General features: G+C 46.3%; 1 protein-coding gene across 1 annotated transcript in view; it reads right to left on the reverse strand.

The window, feature by feature from the left end:
* Window positions 1-20,349, reverse strand: part of LOC115124066 (gamma-aminobutyric acid type B receptor subunit 1-like) — a 254,510-nt gene that overhangs the window by 21,245 nt on the left and 212,916 nt on the right. The window contains exons 17-18 of the mRNA XM_065020170.1: window positions 4,627-4,759; window positions 4,034-4,150 (exon numbers count right to left, since the gene is read on the reverse strand). Coding sequence (XP_064876242.1) covers window positions 4,034-4,150; window positions 4,627-4,759 — 250 coding nt within the window. The remainder of the gene's footprint in view (window positions 1-4,033; window positions 4,151-4,626; window positions 4,760-20,349) is intronic.

Here is a 20,349-nt window from a genome sequence, read left to right on the forward strand (position 1 = left end):
GCTGGAAACGCTGCTGACTGGCTGGCTGGATGGCTGAAACGCTGGCTGAATGGCTGGCTGGCCTGCTGAATGGCTGGCTGACTGGCTGGCTGGCTGAATGGCTGGCTGGCTGAATGAATGGCTGAAACGCTGGCTGAATGGCTGGCTGGTTGCTGGCTGACTGGCTGGCTGACTGGCTGGCTGGCTGGATGACTGGCTGGCTGACTGGCTGGCTGGATGGCTGAAACGCTGGCTGAATGGCTGGCTGACTGGCTGGCTGGCTGAATGGCTGGCTGGCCTGCTGAATGGCTGGCTGGCTGGCTGGCTGGTTGCTGGCTGACTGGAGTAAAACAGTCTCAGGACAAGCAAGTGACTCAAAGTGAACTCAATCAATTTGAACATGGCTTTCTATAATATAATCTCCCCAGGGAGGCCACTACTGCTACTCTACTGCTAAGGATAGCAGTCATATATATTCAGTAATGGGTTTATCTTTCCATAATATAATCTCCCCAGGGAGGCCTCTACTGCTACTCTACTGCTAAGGATAGCAGTCATATATATTCAGTAATGGGCTTAATCTTTCCCTGCGGTGCCAGGGGAGCCAGGGGAGACAGGGGAGCCAGGGGAGCCAGGGGAGACATGGGAGCCAGAGGAGACAGGGGAGCCAGGGGAGGCAGGGGAGCCAGCAGAGCCAGGGGAGCCAGGGGAGCCAGGGGAGACAGATGAGCCAGGGGAGACAGGGGAGACAGGGATGACAGGGGAGACAGGGGAGCCAGGGGAGACAGGGGAGACAAGGGAGCCAGGGGAGACAGGGGAGACAGGGGAGACAAGGGAGCCAGGGGAGACAGGGAGACAGGGAGAGGGGAGCCAGGGGAGACAGGGGAGCCAGATGAGCCAGAGACAGGGGAGACAGGGAGACAGGGGAGCCAAGGGAGCCAGGGAGACAGGGGAGCCAGGGGAGCCAGGGAGACAGGAGACAGAGGAGCCAGATGAGACAGGGGAGACAGGGGAGACAGGGGAGCCAGGGGGCAGGGAGACAGGGGAGAGAGGAGCCAGGAGACAGGGGAGACAAGGGAGACAGAGGAGCCAGACAGGGAGGGAGACAGGGGGGAGACAGGGAGACAGGGGAGCCAGATGAGACAGGGGAGCCAGGGGAGCCAGGGGAGCCAGAGCCAGGGGAGCCAGGGGAGCCAGGGGAGACAGGAGCCAGGGAGCCAGGGGAGCCAGGGAGAGGAGGGAGACAGGGGAGCCAGGGCCAGAGGAGCCAGGGGAGACAGGGGAGCCAGGGGAGACAGAGGAGCCAGGGCAGCCAGGGGAGGACAGGGGAGCCAGATGAGACAGGGGGAGCCAGGGGAGCCAGGGAGATGAGACAGGGGGAGCCAGGAGGGAGACAGGGGAGCCAGGGGAGACAGGGGAGCCAGGAGCCAGGGGAGACAGGGGAGCCTCTCTCCAGATGAGACAGGGGAGCCAGGGGAGACAGGGGAGCCAGGGGAGCCAGGGGAGCCTCTCCCTCATCAGGGAGACAGGGGGAAGGGGAGCCAGGAGACAGAGGAGCCAGGTGTATGGAAGATCCTCTACTCCTCTCCTCTCTCTCTCCTCTCTCTCTCTCTCTCTCCCTCCCTCTCTCTCTCTCTCTCTCTCTCTCCCTCTCCTCTCTCTCCTCTCTCCTCCCTCTCTCTCTCTCTCCCCTCTCTCTCTCTCCCTCCCTCTCTCTCTCTCTCTCTCCCTCTCCTCTCTCTCTCTCTCTCTCTCTCTCCCTCTCTCTCTCTCTCTCTCTCTCTCTCTGTCTCTCTCTCTCTCTCTCTCTCTCTCTCTCTCTCTCTCTCTCCCTCTCTCTCTCTCTCCCTCTCCTCTCTCTCTCTGTCTCTCTCTCTCTCTTTCTCTCCTCTCTCTCTCTTTCTCCCTCGGTCTCTCTGTCTGTCTCTCTCTCTTTCTCCTTTCTCGGTCTCTCTGTCTGTCTCTCTCTCTTTCTCTCTCTCTCTGTCTCTCTCTCTGTCTTTCTCTCTTTCTCTGTCTCTCTAACTTTCTCTCTTGGCCTCTCGGTCTGTCTCTCTCTCTCTCTTTGTCTCTCTCTCTCTCCTCTGTCTTTCTTCTCTCTCTGTCTCTCTCTCTCTCTCTCTCTCTCTCTCTGTCTCTCTGTCTGTCTTTCTCTCTTTCTCTCTCTGTCTGTCTCTCTCTTTTCTCTCTCTCTTTCTCTCGGTCTGTCTCTCTCTCTCTCTCTCTCTCTCTTTCTCCCTCGGACTCTCTGTCTCTCTCTCTCTTTCTCCTCTGTCTCTCTGTCTCCCTCTGTCTCTCCCTGTCTCTCTGTCTTTCTGTCTGTCTCTCTCTCTCTTTCTCTTTCTGTCTCTCTCTATTTCCTCCTCTCCATCTGTCTCTCACTCTTTCTGTAGGTCTCTCTCTCTCTTTCTCTCTCTGTCTCTCTGTCTCCCTCTGTCTCTCCATCTGTCTCTCACTCTTTCTGTATGTCTCTCTCTCTTTCTCCCTCTGTCAGTCCATCTGTCTGTCTCTCTTTCTGTCTGTCTCTCTGTAAAAGAGAGAGAGAGAGAGCGGAGAGAGAGAGAGAGAGAGAGCGGTAGTAGAGTCTCTCTCTTTCTCCCTGTGTAGACAGAGAGAGAGAGAGAGAGAGAGAGAGTAGAGAGAGAGAGAGAGAGAGAGAGTAGTAGAGAGAGAGAGAGAGAGAGCAGTAGAGAGAGAGAGAGAGAGAGAGAGAGAGAGAGAGCGAGAGAGTAGTAGAGAGAGAGAGAGAGAGAGAGAGAGAGAGAGAGGTAGAGAGAGAGAGAGAGAGAGAGAGAGCGAGAGAGAGAGCGGTAGTAGAGAGAGAGAGAGAGAGAGAGCGAGTAGAGAGAGAGAGAGAGAGAGAGCGGTAGTAGAGAGAGAGAGAGAGAGAGAGAGAGAGAGAGAGAGAGAGAGAAAGAGAGAGAGTAGAGAGAGAGAGAGAGAGAGGTAGAGAGAGAGAGAGAGAGAGAGAGAGAGAAAGAGAGAGCGGTAGTAGAGAGAGAGAGAGAGAGAGAGAGAGAGGTAGTAGAGAGAGAGAGAGAGAGAGAGAGAGAGAGAGAGAGAGAGAGCGTAGTAGAGAGAGAGAGAGAGAGAGAGAGAGAGAGAGAGAGAGAGAGAGAGCGGTAGTAGAGAGAGAGAGAGAGAGAGAGAAAGAGAGAGAGAGCGGTAGTAGAGAGAGAGAGAGAGAGAGAGAGAGACAGAGAGAGAGAGAGCGGTAGTAGAGAGAGAGAGAGAAAGAGAGAGCGTTAGTAGAGAGAGAGTGAATGTGAAATGATAATGCCACGTTGGGAAATACATTATTTTCAGTGCATATAGGGAACCCTTGACTGAGAGGATGATGAAGTAAAAGGCCCTTTAGAGAGCAGCCAGGACACTACATGGGGACGCAACCCAGGAGTAGAGTTAGTAGTAGTTCAGAGTTTGGACCGTATCCCAGCCTCCACTGCCTCCACTGTCTCCAAAGCCTCCCAGCCTCCACAGCCTCCACTGCCTCCCAGCCTCCACAGCCTCCACTGCCTCCCAGCCTCCACAGCCTCCACTGCCTCCACAGCCTCCACTGCTTCCACTGCCTCCCAGCCTCCACAGCCTCCCAGCCTTCACAGCCTCCACTACTTCCCTGCCTCCACTGTCTTCCAGCCTCCACTGACTCCCGGCCAGAAAGCCTCTCAGCCTCCACAGTCTTCCCAGGCTCTCAGCCTCCCCACCTCAACTGCCTCCACTGCCTCCCAGCCTCTACGTCTCCCAGACAGAATGCCTCCCAGCCTCAAAGGCAGAAAGACAGAAAGTCTACCAGCCTCCCAGGCTCACAGCCACCACAGCCTCCCAGCCAGGCAGCCTCACAGCCTCTCAGCCTCCACAGGCTCCACAGCCTCCCAGCCAGGCAGGTACTCTTGTTTCTCTTTTTCATTCACTTAACCTTCCTTCCTTACAGCCTCCCAGCCAGGCAGACTCTCAGCCTCTCAGCCTCCACAGGCTCCACAGCCTCCCTTCCTTCCTTCCTTCCTTCCTTCCCTTTTTTATTTTTCTTTAGCCAGTCATTCTCCTCTTTATTTACCTTCCTCTTCTCCTTCTTGTCGTCCTTCTTGGTGAAGACGGTGTGGACCCACCAGATCTTCGTGAACATAGAACCGTACGCCAGGCTGAAGCCCAGGCCAAGCAGCCACAGACGGAACTGGCCAGGGGGAATAGGGGAAAGAAATATCAATAATGAATTGTGTCTATGCATTTATTAAACAATAACAATGCCCGTACGTAACTGGTGGGGCATAACAAATACAAATACATTGTCAAATGTATTAATGTGTTAAATATAATAGTTATTAAAGAATTATTCATTTTCAAAAGTCTAAGTCAATACTTTCATTTGGCATTTATTGATAATGACCTAAACTACCCTCCTACAAGAATTCTACCATAAAACTCAATCCCCTATAATGCCTCAGGGGTAGGGCCCACTTCCTGTTAGCTGTAGGTGTAGTGTGAAGTTGCCCCCGGATGCTGATCTTCGGTCAGTCCTTACTATTGATTACGGTTAGGATCTGTGCCTAGGGGAACACATCACCCCAGAGCTTTCCTGTACCCTTAAAACTCAAATCCCCCACAATGCTTTAGTGGTATGGCTCCACTTCCTGTGTACTTCCTGTGTACCTGGCAGACTACGGGGAACTGTTTCCTGTGTACGTGGTGTCCGTCGAGGCCCAGAGGGAAGACAGCAGCCAGAGCCATCATACACCCCACTGCCGTCATGTTGTTCAGGTAGGGCTGGGAGTTCTGGATGTACCTGTCATAGACACACACACACACACGCACACTGATATTTCTGTCTGTCAGGCTCTAAATCTCCGTCTACACGCATGCATGGTGACACACACACACACACACACACACACACACACACACACACACACACACACACACATCTTCCTCTACACAATACCTCTGTCAGTCAGCCTCTTTATCTCTGAGACATTCACAGCATGCAGAAAGCACCCAGACTGCCACACAGTGCGGGAAGATATTAGTTGTCTGTCACAAAATGCAAACAAAGTTTGGGATTTAACTGTCAAAGCTCTCGCACACCGAGATGTGAATATCCTTGTTAAGAGTCTGAAGAACATATACCCAGGATGTGTCAAGAACAAGTGTGAATATTGGATATCAGCTCTGCCCTGCTGATCATAAAAACAGCATAGACCAGTGTCCTGTTGGTACATGCTGGTCTAGGCAGGTCAGTGCTGGATAGCTCTGCCCTGCTGATCATAAAAACAGCATAGGCCAGTATGAATGTCCTGTTGGCCCATGCTGGTCTAGGCAGGTCAGTGCTGGTCGGATAATGGTCACGCAGGTCTGACCAGCATTGTCTGACCAGCACTGTCTAACTGGTTCTGCTGGCAGACCAACATGGTCTAGCTGGACTGACCAGCATAGTCTAGTTGGTTATGCTGGTTCTTTCACTGGTGACCAACCTTCGCTGTGTTTTGGACACTGTTTACCAGCCTTCACTGTGTTTTGGACACTGGTGAACAGCCTTCGCTGTGTTTTGGACACTGTTGACCAGCCTTCACTGTGTTTTGGACACTGGTGAACAGCCTTCGCTTTGTTTTGGACACTGGTGAACAGCCTTCACTGTGTTTTGGACACTGGTGAACAGCCTTCACTGTGTTTTGGACACTGTTGACCAGCCTTCACTGTGTTTTGGACACTGGTGAACAGCCTTCGCTTTGTTTTGGACACTGGTGAACAGCCTTCACTGTGTTTTGGACACTGGTGAACAGCCTTCACTGTGTTTTGGACACTGGTGACCAGCCTCCGCTGTGTTTTGGACACTGGTGACCAACCTTCGCTGTGTTTTGGACAATGGTGACCAACCTTCGCTGTGTTTTGGACACTGGTGACCAACCTTCGCTGTGTTTTGGACACTGGTGACCAGCCTTCGCTGTGTTTTGGACACTAGTGACCAACCTTCGCTGTGTTTTGGACACTGGTGAGCAACCTTCGCTGTGTTTTGGACACTGGTGAGCATCATAAGCTAAATAAAAACCAGCATCACACCACATTATGCTGGCTTGCAAAGTGATGTTAATTCCTAGTGATGTGCAGGTCGCAAATGATTCGAGAGTCAGAGTGACTCGTTCATTTTAGTTGTTTGTTTGACCTGCTGGCCGCAATGAATTCCACAGCAGGATTAATACTCGCTCCTCGGGTTCAGGGCTTCAGAGACGTTCTCCGGCCAGCAACTGTCTATCATGTGGGAAAATATTGATCATGCTGCAGGTAGCACAGAGAAGAAAAATACATGAATTGATAACCGATCGCGTGGTGCAAGAATGAAAACAATTAATTGAGGGGTCCTGCTCTAATGTACAACATTTAAATAACTAAAACTAAATCAAGCCCACTTCTGCCTTTGAGTGAACTTTGACGATGGCGGCCCTGTGTAAGTGCTTCGTCCAAAGCTTGTTGAATGCAGGCAATAATTTTTTTTTATTGGATATTGAAAACAATTACCGAAAACATTTTCTATTTTGGCATCTTAAAAAAGGTAGACTCAGCGGCCAATGGGCGGGTTTGGCTTTGGAAAAACAGGGTCATGACACGCTGGTATAAAAGATTTGGGAGACAGGGCGTAGGAATGAATAATAGGGGGGTTTTAGTTACCCAAATTAAAAGGCACGGGGACGAAGACCAAACAAACACGTCACAAAAACACAGGGTAGAGACCCAAACAAACACGTCACAAAAACACAGGGTAGAGACCCAAACAAACACGTCACAAAACCACAGGGTAGAGACCCAAACAAACACGTCACAAAAACACAGGGTAGAAACCAAAACAAACACGTCACAAAAACACAGGGTAGAGACCCAAACAAAAGAGCGAGGAGAACCTCGAATAAATAACACACGCGCACAATGATACCACACGGGACCAGACCCCGTAATCATCTGCACAATGATACCACACGGGACTAGACCCCGTAATCATCTGCACAATGATACCACACGGGACTAGACCCCGTAATCATCTGCACAATGATACCACACGGGACTAGACCCCGTAATCATCTGCACAATGATACCACACGGGACTAGACCCCGTAATCATCTGCACAATGATACCACACGGGACCAGACCCCGTAATCATCTGCACAATGATACCACACGGGACTAGACCCCGTAATCATCGTAATCATCGTAATCATCTGCACAATGATACCACACGGGACTAGACCCCGTAATCATCTGCACAATGATACCACACGGGACTAGACCCCGTAATCATCTGATACCACACGGACCAGACCCCGTAATCATCCACAATGATACCACACGGACTAGACCCCGTAATCATCTGCACAATGATACCACACGGGACGGGTAATCACACATGATACCACACGGGACTAGACCCCGTAATCATCTGCACACGGATGTAATCATCTGCACATGATACCACACGGGACTAGACCCGTAATCATCTGCACAATGATACCACACAGGACCAGACCCCGTAATCATCTGCACAATGATACCACATGGGACTAGGGATACCACACGGGACAGTAATCATCTGCACAATGATACATGGGGACCAGACCCATAATCACCTGCACAATACACACGGCACAAAAGCCAAAATCACCACCTTCCGGAGACACCTGAAACCCCACCTCTTTAAGGAATACCTAGGATAGGATAAAGTAATCCTTCTCACCCCGCCCCCCCTTAAAATATTTAGATGCACTATTGTAAAGTGGCTGTTCCACTGGATGTCATAAGGTGAACGCACCAATTTGTAAGTCGCTCTGGATAAGAGCGTCTGCTAAATGACTTAAATGTAAATGTAAATGTAGGTACACGATCAACAGGCATTGTAACAATAATCGACAGCCCAATGGTGAACCAAAGGGCACATTTGTGCAAATTACAATCAGTGGGAATGAGGACCAGGTGTGTGTAATGACACAGTTCCAGAAGGATCCTTGACAGGATCAGGTGTTATAAAGTTGCCTTAATAATGTTGCTTTGCTTTTCACTTCTACAATTTTTATCAAATGTATTTATTTATTTTTTAGCCATTTTTTTTTTAACAAAATGCCTAATAGGACAATTCATATAATTTTTCCAAAATGAATTATTGTTAACTTAGATTTCAAAGCTATAAAAACTAAGAGAATAGCTACGTATGTTTAACCTCCCAGTAATTTATTGGGTAAATAAAAACACCAACGTTTCGGCATCACTGTGCCTTCTTCAGAATAATGTCATAAATTCTTGAACCAGGTTATGTAGACAAACAGTCTAATAATTAGTGCAACCGATGACAATAGAGAGGGGTGTGTCGTAATTACTAGGTTGATCAGAATGAATTGATCGAAAACTGTGAAGACAATAGTCCACAGTATTTTGAATATATTATTCCATTGTTTGCATTAGCATTAGCATAACATTATCATCAACATACATTATTGTTTCAATTAATTTCACCTATTTAAATATTTCCAAATTTCCTACAAATATTTTATATATTTTTTTTGACATGTAATCTCATGGTAGTGGATTTCTTGTTCCCCCCGACATTTGCGTTACTTACTGGGGGTGTTGTCCTCGACGTTGGCCCCGGTGTCTCCGCCCCCTCTGTTGTATAAAAAACGCTCACTGTTGGTAGAGGAGCCAGAGGTAGCGCTGTCTGTGGATAGATGGTCTGACAGAGGGACTCTGCGTCTGTCAACGGCTTGTCACTTCCTGTTTGGTGGTTTCCTGTGCTCAGGATCTCGCCGGAGGGATATTAATCCAGCATTACTCCTAATAAGATCATCCGGTTCGATAGGATCATTAAGCTCGTCTCGTCGGTCGTAGTTGTAAATGAGAACTTGTTCTCAACTGGCCTACCTGGTTAAATAAAGGTGTTCTCAACTGGCCTACCTGGTTAAATAAAGGTGTTCTCAACTAGCCTACCTGGTTAAATAAAGGTGTTCTCAACTAGCCTACCTGGTTAAATAAAGGTGTTCTCAGCTAGCCTACCTGGTTAAATAAAGGTGTTCTCAACTAGCCTACCTGGTTAAATAAAGGTGTTCTCAACTAGCCTACCTGGTTAAATAAAGGTGTTCTCAACTAGCCTACCTGGTTAAATAAAGGTGTTCTCAACTAGCCTACCTGGTTAAATAAAGGTGTTCTCAACTGGCCTACCTGGTTAAATAAAGGTGTTCTCAACTGGCCTACCTGGTTAAATAAAGGTGTTCTCAACTGGCCTACCTGGTTAAATAAAGGTGTTCTCAACTGGCCTACCTGGTTAAATAAAGGTGTTCTCAACTGGCCTACCTGGTTAAATAAAGGTGTTCTCAACTGGCCGACCTGGTTAAATAAAGGTGTTCTCAACTGGCCGACCTGGTTAAATAAAGGTGTTCTCAACTGGCCTACCTGGTTAAATAAAGGTGTTCTCAACTGGCCGACCTGGTTAAATAAAGGTGTTCTCAACTGGCCTACCTGGTTAAATAAAGGTGTTCTCAACTGGCCGACCTGGTTAAATAAAGGTGTTCTCAACTGGCCGACCTGGTTAAATAAAGGTGTTCTCAACTGGCCTACCTGGTTAAATAAAGGTGTTCTCAACTGGCCGACCTGGTTAAATAAAGGTGTTCTCAACTGGCCGACCTGGTTAAATAAAGGTGTTCTCAACTGGCCTACCTGGTTAAATAAAGGTGTTCTCAACTGACCTACCTGGTTAAATAAAGGTGTTCTCAACTGGCCTACCTGGTTAAATAAAGGTGTTCTCAACTGGCCTACCTGGTTAAATAAAGGTGTTCTCAACTGGCCTACCTGGTTAAATAAAGGTGTTCTCAACTGGCCTACCTGGTTAAATAAAGGTGTTCTCAACTGGCCTACCTGGTTAAATAAAGGTGTTCTCAACGGGCCTACCTGGTTAAATAAAGGTGTTCTCAACTGGCCTACCTGGTTAAATAAAGGTGTTCTCAACTGGCCTACCTGGTTAAATAAAGGTGTTCTCAACTGGCCTACCTGGTTAAATAAAGGTGTTCTCAACTGGCCTACCTGGTTAAATAAAGGTGTTCTCAACTGGCCTACCTGGTTAAATAAAGGTGTTCTCAACTGGCCTACCTGGTTAAATAAAGGTGTTCTCAACTGGCCTACCTGGTTAAATAAAGGTGTTCTCAACTGGCCTACCTGGTTAAATAAAGGTGTTCTCAACTGGACTACCTGGTTAAATAAAGGTGTTCTCAACTGGCCTACCTGGTTAAATAAAGGTGTTCTCAACTGGCCTACCTGGTTAAATAAAGGTGTTCTCAACTGGCCTACCTGGTTAAATAAAGGTGTTCTCAACTGGCCTACCTGGTTAAATAAAGGTGTTCTCAACTGGCCGACCTGGTTAAATAAAGGTGTTCTCAACTGGCCGACCTGGTTAAATAAAGGTGTTCTCAACTGGCCGACCTGGTTAAATAAAGGTGTTCTCAACTGACCTACCTGGTTAAATAAAGGTGTTCTCAACTGGCCTACCTGGTTAAATAAAGGTGTTCTCAACTGGCCTACCTGGTTAAATAAAGGTGTTCTCAACTGGCCTACCTGGTTAAATAAAGGTGTTCTCAACTGGCCTACCTGGTTAAATAAAGGTGTTCTCAACTGGCCTACCTGGTTAAATAAAGGTGTTCTCAACTGGCCTACCTGGTTAAATAAAGGTGTTCTCAACTGGCCTACCTGGTTAAATAAAGGTGTTCTCAACTGGCCTACCTGGTTAAATAAAGGTGTTCTCAACTGGCCTACCTGGTTAAATAAAGGTGTTCTCAACTGGCCTACCTGGTTAAATAAAGGTGTTCTCAACTGGCCTACCTGGTTAAATAAAGGTGTTCTCAACTGGCCTACCTGGTTAAATAAAGGTGTTCTCAACTGGCCTACCTGGTTAAATAAAGGTGTTCTCAACTGGCCTACCTGGTTAAATAAAGGTGTTCTCAACTGGCCGACCTGGTTAAATAAAGGTGTTCTCAACTGGCCTACCTGGTTAAATAAAGGTGTTCTCAACTGGCCGACCTGGTTAAATAAAGGTGTTCTCAACTGGCCGACCTGGTTAAATAAAGGTGTTCTCAACTGGCCTACCTGGTTAAATAAAGGTGTTCTCAACTGACCTACCTGGTTAAATAAAGGTGTTCTCAACTGGCCTACCTGGTTAAATAAAGGTGTTCTCAACTGGCCTACCTGGTTAAATAAAGGTGTTCTCAACTGGCCTACCTGGTTAAATAAAGGTGTTCTCAACTGACCTACCTGGTTAAATAAAGGTGTTCTCAACTGGCCTACCTGGTTAAATAAAGGTGTTCTCAACTGGCCTACCTGGTTAAATAAAGGTGTTCTCAACTGGCCTACCTGGTTAAATAAAGGTGTTCTCAACTGGCCTACCTGGTTAAATAAAGGTGTTCTCAACTGGCCTACCTGGTTAAATAAAGGTGTTCTCAACTGGCCTACCTGGTTAAATAAAGGTGTTCTCAACTGGCCTACCTGGTTAAATAAAGGTGTTCTCAACTGGCCGACCTGGTTAAATAAAGGTGACATTAAAAACAAATGAAAAAGTAGAGCTTACTGTGAATTGTGTCGATCTCTGTAATATCCTTTTTTTATTTGTTCAATGATCAAAGTCATCAGGTCCAGTGATCATCTGAAAACATCCCATCTTCTCCCTCAAATATACAGGAATTGAGCATGTTGCTCCACCAAGGAGAGGAGGTAACATGGAGATCCTACTACTGCAGAGGGAGGCCTACAGGATATCCAATTTAAAAACATTGAAGTGGTCTGAATATGGACTTTTGATCTCATGCCCTTTCTTGTGACCAATTATATTTTCAGTGAACAGGTCTTGTAAATGAATGTATTCTTTCTACAGCTTATCAGAGTACACCAAATATGTTCGGTTGATGAACTGGCATTATTATTATATTATTATTATTATATTATTATTATTATATTATTACTATGCATTATGGTTGAACCAAAAGATTACATGTAAATGTTTTTGTTGTTGTTGGAATTGGAAATATTTAAATATATTCTCTACCGGTCGAAGGTTTTAGCACACACACATCATTCAAGCATTTTTCTTAATGTTTTAAAACTATTTTCTACATTGTAGAATAAACTCCTTCAAGGTTGTTGGAAAAGCATTCCAGGTGAAGCTGGTTGAGAGAATGCCAAGAGTGTGCAAAGCGGTCATCAAGGGAAAGGGTGGCTACTTTGAAGAATCTCAAATATAAAATATATTTCTGATTTGTTTAACACTTTTTTTTGGTTACTACATGATTCCATATGTGTTATTTCACAGTTTTGAGGTCTTCACTATTATTCGCTTTGTCATTATAGGGTATTGTGTGTAGATTGATGAGAAAGAAAAAAATGAATCCATTTTAGAATAAGGTTAACAAAATAAAGGTGTACTTTCCTAATGTTCTGTATGTTCTGTTAAAGGGACTGAACATAGGATATTCATGTACATATTGTTTTATGTTGATATTTTTATTTTCATAATGAGAAGTGTGAATTTATATTTTTCTACAAAGAAATTATAATGAACCAGATAATTGACCATTGGAAAAAATATGTTTATTAAAATTGAGAGAAAGCCAACATTCTCATGTCTCATAAGTTCTCCTATTTTACAGGAAACATATTATTTGTTTTCCTTATCTCAATCCTGAGACCTGTAACAAACATGTCGTAAAACCATGAATTTTATTTTTTTGAATTACAGTAACGTTTTATCCTAAGCCTCATGGTAAAATGTGTCAAATAAAACGAGGTTAGCTCCAAAACTGCAAATGTTTCTCTCTAACCAACGTGTGTTGACGTGGGGCCCCCGGAGGTCAGGTCCCCCCGGAGGCCAGGCCCCCTGGAGGTAAAGGTCCCCCGGAGGTCAGCCCCCCGGAGGTCGGGCCCCTAGGCAAAACAGTGTTGTGCACGGCTTGTATGCAAAGCACACATTATCTACTGGCTAGGTTGGAGAGGCTTTTGTCATTCAACAACATCACTATCAATCTATCCTGATGGTATTTGTTCAGATATACAGCACTGGGAAATGCTTGGATCCAACATGGCTCATTGTTCAGTGTGTTGACTTGTTTTGGTGGAAGACTCCAATGGATGGCCTTATTGCTGCTGGACATTACTTGTAATTAGCAACATTGAATATTTGTATTGATTGGTGTTATTGTTATTGCTACAATGTTATTTACATAACGTTTAGGTTTCATTGTCACCTGACCTTTATTTCCTTTGTTTTGTATTTATTTTAGTATGGTCAGGGCGTGAAGTCTATGTTTGTTTTTCTATGTTTTGGGGTATTTCTATGTTTCGGCCTAGTATGGTTCTCAATCAGAGGCAGGTGTCATTAGTTGTCTCTGATTGAGAATCAAAGGCCTGGGTTTCACTGTGTGTTTGTGGGTGATTGTTCCTGTCTTTGTGTTTGCACCAGATGGGACTGTTTTAATAACGTTTGTTGTTTTGTCATCTCATGTGTAGTGTCTTTATAAATGAAAGAACATGAATAACCACCACGCTGCATTTTGGTCCGCCTCTCCTTCACCACAGGAAAACCCTTACATTCATAAAACGTAGTGCTGAGCAATTTGTGCTTATTGTGGTTGATTCGGTTAATTATTATTTTTTATTTTTTTTCCATTTTAGGTTTAAAAACATTACTTTTTTTTACATTAAATACACTATGTGGGTTGAATTTGTAACAACACAGAATATAGCAATTAATAAAAGTCCCATGATGGTAGTGACGGCCCATTACTGCTTATCACTTCTTATTACCAACACTTATTCACTTTACTTTAATTAAATATTTCAGTTGTGTATATTACATTGGTTTTCGGCCAATTTCATTATTTTATTATTTCATTTCCAGTCATCATCTCACCTCAAGTCAAATTGTATTTGTAAATAAAGGGTGTTCTCAACTGGCCGTGTTCGGACGGCCTGGTTCAAATCGCCAATCCACTTTTCATTTTCCATTTGTTTTGTCTTTGTTTTACACACCTGGTTTCAATTCCCCAATTACATGTTCATTATTTAACCCTCTGTGTTTTCCCCGTGGTTTTTGTGCGTGTTTGTTTATTGTAAGTTCGGTCCGATGTTTGTGGGCCTGGTGATACTTCATGTATTTTGATATTTTGAGTAAAGTTCCTTGTGTTACTCATCTCTGCTGTCCTGTGCCTGACTCCTCTGCACCAGCTACACCCAGACCACTACATGTAGACCTCACCGTGAAATGACTACTTACAAAGCCCCTAACCAACAATGCAGTTCAAGAAATAGAGTTAAGAAAATATTTACTAAACTAAAGTAGAAAATAAAATAACAAGTAACACAATAAAATAACAATAACGAGGCTATATACAGGGGTTACCGGTACAGAGTCAATGTGCAGGGGTACAGGTTGGTTGAGGTAATGTAGGTAGGGGTAAAGTGATTATGCATAGATAATAAACAGTAGTAGCAGCAGTGTAAAAACAAAGGGGGGGGGGGGTCAATGTAAATAGTCTGGGTAGCCATTTCATTAATTGTTCAGCAGTGTTATGGTTTGGGGGTAGAAGATGTTAAGTAGCCTTTTGGACCTTGACTTGGTGCTCCGGTACCGCTTGCCGTGCGGTAGCAGAGAGAACAGTCTATGACTTGGATGGCTGGAGTCTTTGACCATTTTATGGGCTTTCCTCTGACACTGCCTAGTATAGAGGTCCTGGATGGCAGGAAGCTTGGCCCCACTGATGTACTGGGCTGTACGCACTACCCTCTGTAGCGCCTTACGGTCTCGTTACCAGCGAAAACACAACGAATGCTGGTCACCAGTGAAAAACACAACGAAGGCTGGTCACCAGTGAAAACCACAACGAATGCTGGTCACCAGTGAAAAACACAACGAAGGCTGGTCACCAGTGAAAACCACAACGAATGCTGGTCACCAGTGAAAACCACAACGAATGCTGGTCACCAGTGAAAACCACAACGAAGGCTGGTCACCAATGAAAAGCACAATGAAGGCTGGTCACCTGTGAAACACACAATGAAGGTTGGTCACCAGTGGAAAGCACAATGAAAGCTGGTCACCAGTGGAAAACACAATGAAGGCTGGTCACCAGTGAAAACCACAATGAAGGCTGGTCACCAGTGAAAACCACAATGAAGGCTGGTCACCTGTGAAACACACAACGAAGACTGGTCACCAGTGAAAAACACAATGAAGACTGGTCACCAGTGAAAAAACACAATGAAGGCTGGTCACCAGTGGAAAACACAATGAAGGCTGGTCACCAGTGAAACACAACAAAGGCTGGTCACCAGTGAAAAAACACAATGAAGGCTGGTCACCAGTGAAAAAACACAATGAAGGCTGGTCACCAGCAAAAACACAATGAAGGCTGGTCACCAGCAAAAACACAACAAAGGTTGGTCACCAGTGAAAAACCAAATGAAGACTGGTCACCAGTGAAAAAACACAATGAAGACTGGTCACCAGTGAAAAAACACAATGAAGGCTGGGTCACCAGTGAAAAAACACAATGAAGACTGGTCACCAGTGAAACACATAATGAAGGCAAGTCACCAGCAAAACACATAACTAAGGCTGATCACCAGTGAAAAATCACAACGAAGGCTGGTCACCAGCAAAACACATAATGAAGGCTAGTCACCAGCAAAACACATAATGAAGGGTGGTCACCAGCAAAACACATAATGAAGGCAAGTCACCAGCAAAAACACATAACTAAGGCTGGTCACCACCAGTGAAAAATCACAACGAAGGCTGGTCACCAGCAAAACACATAATGAAGGCTAGTCACCAGCAAAACACATAATGAAGGGTGGTCACCAGCAAAACACATAATGAAGGCAAGTCACCAGCAAAAACACATAACTAAGGCTGGTCACCAGTGAAAATCATAATGAAGGCTGGTCACCAGTGAAAATCATACTGAAGGCTGGTCACCAGTGAAAATCACAATGAAGGCTGGTCACCAGTGAAAATCATAATGAAGGCTGGTCACCAGTGAAAATCCTAATGAAGGCTGGTCACCAGTGAAAATCATAATGAAGGCTGGTCACCTGTGAAACACACAATGAAGGTTGGTCACCAGTGAAAAAACACAATGAAGGCTGGTCACCAGTGGAAAAACACAATGAAGGCTGGTCACCAGCAAAAACACAACAAAGGTTGGTCACCAGTGAAAAACCAAATGAAGACTGGTCACCAATGAAAAGCACAATGAAGGCTGGTCACCTGTGAAACACACAATGAAGGCTGGTCACCAGTGGAAAAACACAATGAAGGCTGGTCACCAGTGAAAAAACACAATGAAGGCTGGTCACCAGTGAAAACCACAACGAAGGCTGGTCACCAATGAAAAGCACAATGAAGGCTGGTCACCTGTGAAACACACAATGAAGGTTGGTCACCAGTGGAAAGCACAATGAAGGCTGGTCACCAGTGAAAACCACAATGAAGGCTGGTCACCAGTGAAAACCACAATGAAGGCTGGTCACCTGTGAAAAACACAATGAAGACTGGTCACCAGTGAAAAAACACAATGAAGGCTGGTCACCAGTGGAAAACACAATGAAGGCTGGTCACCAGTGAAACACAACAAAGGCTGGTCACCAGTGAAAACCACAATGAAGGCTGGTCACCTGTGAAACACACAACGAAGGCTGGTCACCAGTGAAAAACACAATGAAGGCTGGTCACCAGTGAAAAACACAATGAAGGCTGGTCACCAGTGGAAAACACAATGAAGGCTGGTCACCAGTGAAAAAACACAACAAAGGCTGGTCACCAGTGAAAAAACACAACGGAGGCTGGTCACCAGTGAAACACAACGGAGGCTGGTCACCAGTGAAACACACAATGAAGGCTGGGTCACCAGTGAAACACATAATGAAGGCTGGTCACCAGCAAAACACATAATGAAGGCTAGTCACCAGCAAAACACATAACTAAGGCTGGTCACCAGTGAAAAATCACAACGAAGGCTGGTCACCAGCAAAACACATAATGAAGGGTGGTCACCAGCAAAACACATAATGAAGGGTGGTCACCAGCAAAAACACATAACTAAGGCTGGTCACCAGTGAAAATCATAATGAAGTCTAGTCACCAGTGAAAATCATAATGAAGGCTGGTCACCAGTGAAAAGCACAATGAAGGCTGGTCACCAGTGAAAAGCACAATGAAGGCTGGTCACCAGTGAAAAGCACAATGAAGGCTGGTCACCAGTGAAAAGCACAATGAAGGCTGGTCACCAGTGAAAAGCACAATGAAGGCTGGTCACCAGTGAAAAGCACAATGAAGGCTGGTCACCAGTGAAAAGCACAATGAAGGCTGGTCACCAGTGAAAAGCACAATGAAGGCTGGTCACCAGTGAAAAGCACAATGAAGGCTGGTCACCAGTGAAACCAGTGCACAATGAAGGCTGGTCACCAGTGAAAAGCACAATGAAGGCTGGTCACCAGTGAAAAGCACAATGAAGGCTGGTCACCAGTGAAAAGCACAATGAAGGCTGGTCACCAGTGGAAAGCACAATGAAGGCTGGTCACCAGTGGAAAGCACAATGAAGGCTGGTCACCAGTGAAAAGCACAATGAAGGCTGGTCACCAGTGAAAAGCACAATGAAGGCTGGTCACCAGTGAAAAGCACAATGAAGGCTGGTCACCAGTGAAAAGCACAATGAAGGCTGGTCACCAGTGAAAAGCACAATGAAGGCTGGTCACCAGTGAAACACAATGAAGGCTGGTCACCAGTGAAAAGCACAATGAAGGCTGGTCACCAGTGAAAAGCACAATGAAGGCTGGTCACCAGTGAAAAGCACAATGAAGGCTGGTCACCAGTGGAAAGCACAATGAAGGCTGGTCACCAGTGGAAAACACAATGAAGGCTGGTCACCAGTGAAAAGCACAATGAAGGCTGGTCACCAGTGGAAAGCACAATGAAGGCTGGTCACCAGTGAAAAGCACAATGAAGGCTGGTCACCAGTGAAAGCACAATGAAGGCTGGTCACCAGTGAAAAGCACAATGAAGGCTGGTCACCAGTGAAAGCACAATGAAGGCTGGTCACCAGTGGAAAACACAATGAAGGCTGGTCACCAGTGGAAAACACAATGAAGGCTGGTCACCAGTGAAAAGCACAATGAAGGCTGGTCACCAGTGGAAAACACAATGAAGGCTGGTCACCAGTGGAAAACACAATGAAGGCTGGTCACCAGTGGAAAACACAATGAAGGCTGGTCACCAGTGGAAAGCACAATGAAGGCTGGTCACCAGTGGAAAACACAATGAAGGCTGGTCACCAGTGAAAAACACAATGAAGGCTGGTCACCAGTGGAAAGCACAATGAAGGCTGGTCACCAGTGAAAAGCACAATGAAGGCTGGTCACCAGTGAAAAGCACAATGAAGGCTGGTCACCAGTGGAAAGCACAATGAAGGCTGGTCACCAGTGAAAAGCACAATGAAGGCTGGTCACCAGTGGAAAGCACAATGAAGGCTGGTCACCAGTGAAAAGCACAATGAAGGCTGGTCACCAGTGGAAAGCACAATGAAGGCTGGTCACCAGTGGAAAGCACAATGAAGGCTGGTCACCAGTGGAAAACACAATGAAGGCTGGTCACCAGTGGAAAACACAATGAAGGCTGGTCACCAGTGGAAAGCACAATGAAGGCTGGTCACCAGTGGAAAACACAATGAAGGCTGGTCACCAGTGGAAAGCACAATGAAGGCTGGTCACCAGTGGAAAACACAATGAAGGCTGGTCACCAGTGAAAAACACAATGAAGGCTGGTCACCAGTGGAAAGCACAATGAAGGCTGGTCACCAGTGAAAAGCACAATGAAGGCTGGTCACCAGTGAAAAGCACAATGAAGGCTGGTCACCAGTGGAAAGCACAATGAAGGCTGGTCACCAGTGAAAAGCACAATGAAGGCTGGTCACCAGTGGAAAGCACAATGAAGGCTGGTCACCAGTGAAAAGCACAATGAAGGCTGGTCACCAGTGGAAAGCACAATGAAGGCTGGTCACCAGTGGAAAGCACAATGAAGGCTGGTCACCAGTGAAAAGCACAATGAAGGCTGGTCACCAGTGGAAAGCACAATGAAGGCTGGTCACCAGTGGAAAGCACAATGAAGGCTGGTCACCAGTGAAGCACAATGAAGGCTGGTCACCAGTGGAAAGCACAATGAAGGCTGGTCACCAGTGAAAAACACAATGAAGGCTGGTCACCAGTGAAAACCACAATGAAGGCTGGTCACCAGTGGAAAGCACAATGAAGGCTGGTCACCAGTGAAAAACACAATGAAGGCTGGTCACCAGTGGAAAACACAATGAAGGCTGGTCACCAGTGGAAAGCACAATGAAGGCTGGTCACCAGTGGAAAGCACAATGAAGGCTGGTCACCAGTGAAAACCACAATGAAGGCTGGTCACCAGTGGAAAGCACAATGAAGGCTGGTCACCAGTGGAAAGCACAATGAAGGCTGGTCACCAGTGAAAAGCACAATGAAGGCTGGTCACCAGTGAAACACAACGGAGGCTGGTCACCAGTGAAACACAACGAAGGCTGGTCACCAGTGGAAAGCACAATGAAGGCTGGTCACCAGTGGAAAGCACAATGAAGGCTGGTCACCAGTGGAAAGCACAATGAAGGCTGGTCACCAGTGGAAAGCACAATGAAGGCTGGTCACCAGTGGAAAGCACAATGAAGGCTGGTCACCAGTGGAAAGCACAATGAAGGCTGGTCACCAGTGAAAAGCACAATGAAGGCTGGTCACCAGTGAAACACAATGAAGGCTGGTCACCAGTGAAAACACAATGAAGGCTGGTCACCAGTGGAAAACACAATGAAGGCTGGTCACCAGTGGAAAGCACAATGAAGGCTGGTCACCAGTGGAAAACACAATGAAGGCTGGTCACCAGTGAAAAACACAATGAAGGCTGGTCACCAGTGGAAAGCACAATGAAGGCTGGTCACCAGTGAAAAGCACAATGAAGGCTGGTCACCAGTGAAAAGCACAATGAAGGCTGGTCACCAGTGGAAAGCACAATGAAGGCTGGTCACCAGTGAAAAGCACAATGAAGGCTGGTCACCAGTGGAAAGCACAATGAAGGCTGGTCACCAGTGAAAAGCACAATGAAGGCTGGTCACCAGTGGAAAGCACAATGAAGGCTGGTCACCAGTGGAAAGCACAATGAAGGCTGGTCACCAGTGGAAAACACAATGAAGGCTGGTCACCAGTGGAAAACACAATGAAGGCTGGTCACCAGTGGAAAGCACAATGAAGGCTGGTCACCAGTGGAAAACACAATGAAGGCTGGTCACCAGTGGAAAGCA

Source organism: Oncorhynchus nerka, linkage group LG7 (assembly GCF_034236695.1).
Source record: "Oncorhynchus nerka isolate Pitt River linkage group LG7, Oner_Uvic_2.0, whole genome shotgun sequence".
Classification (NCBI taxonomy): Eukaryota; Metazoa; Chordata; class Actinopteri; order Salmoniformes; family Salmonidae; genus Oncorhynchus; species Oncorhynchus nerka.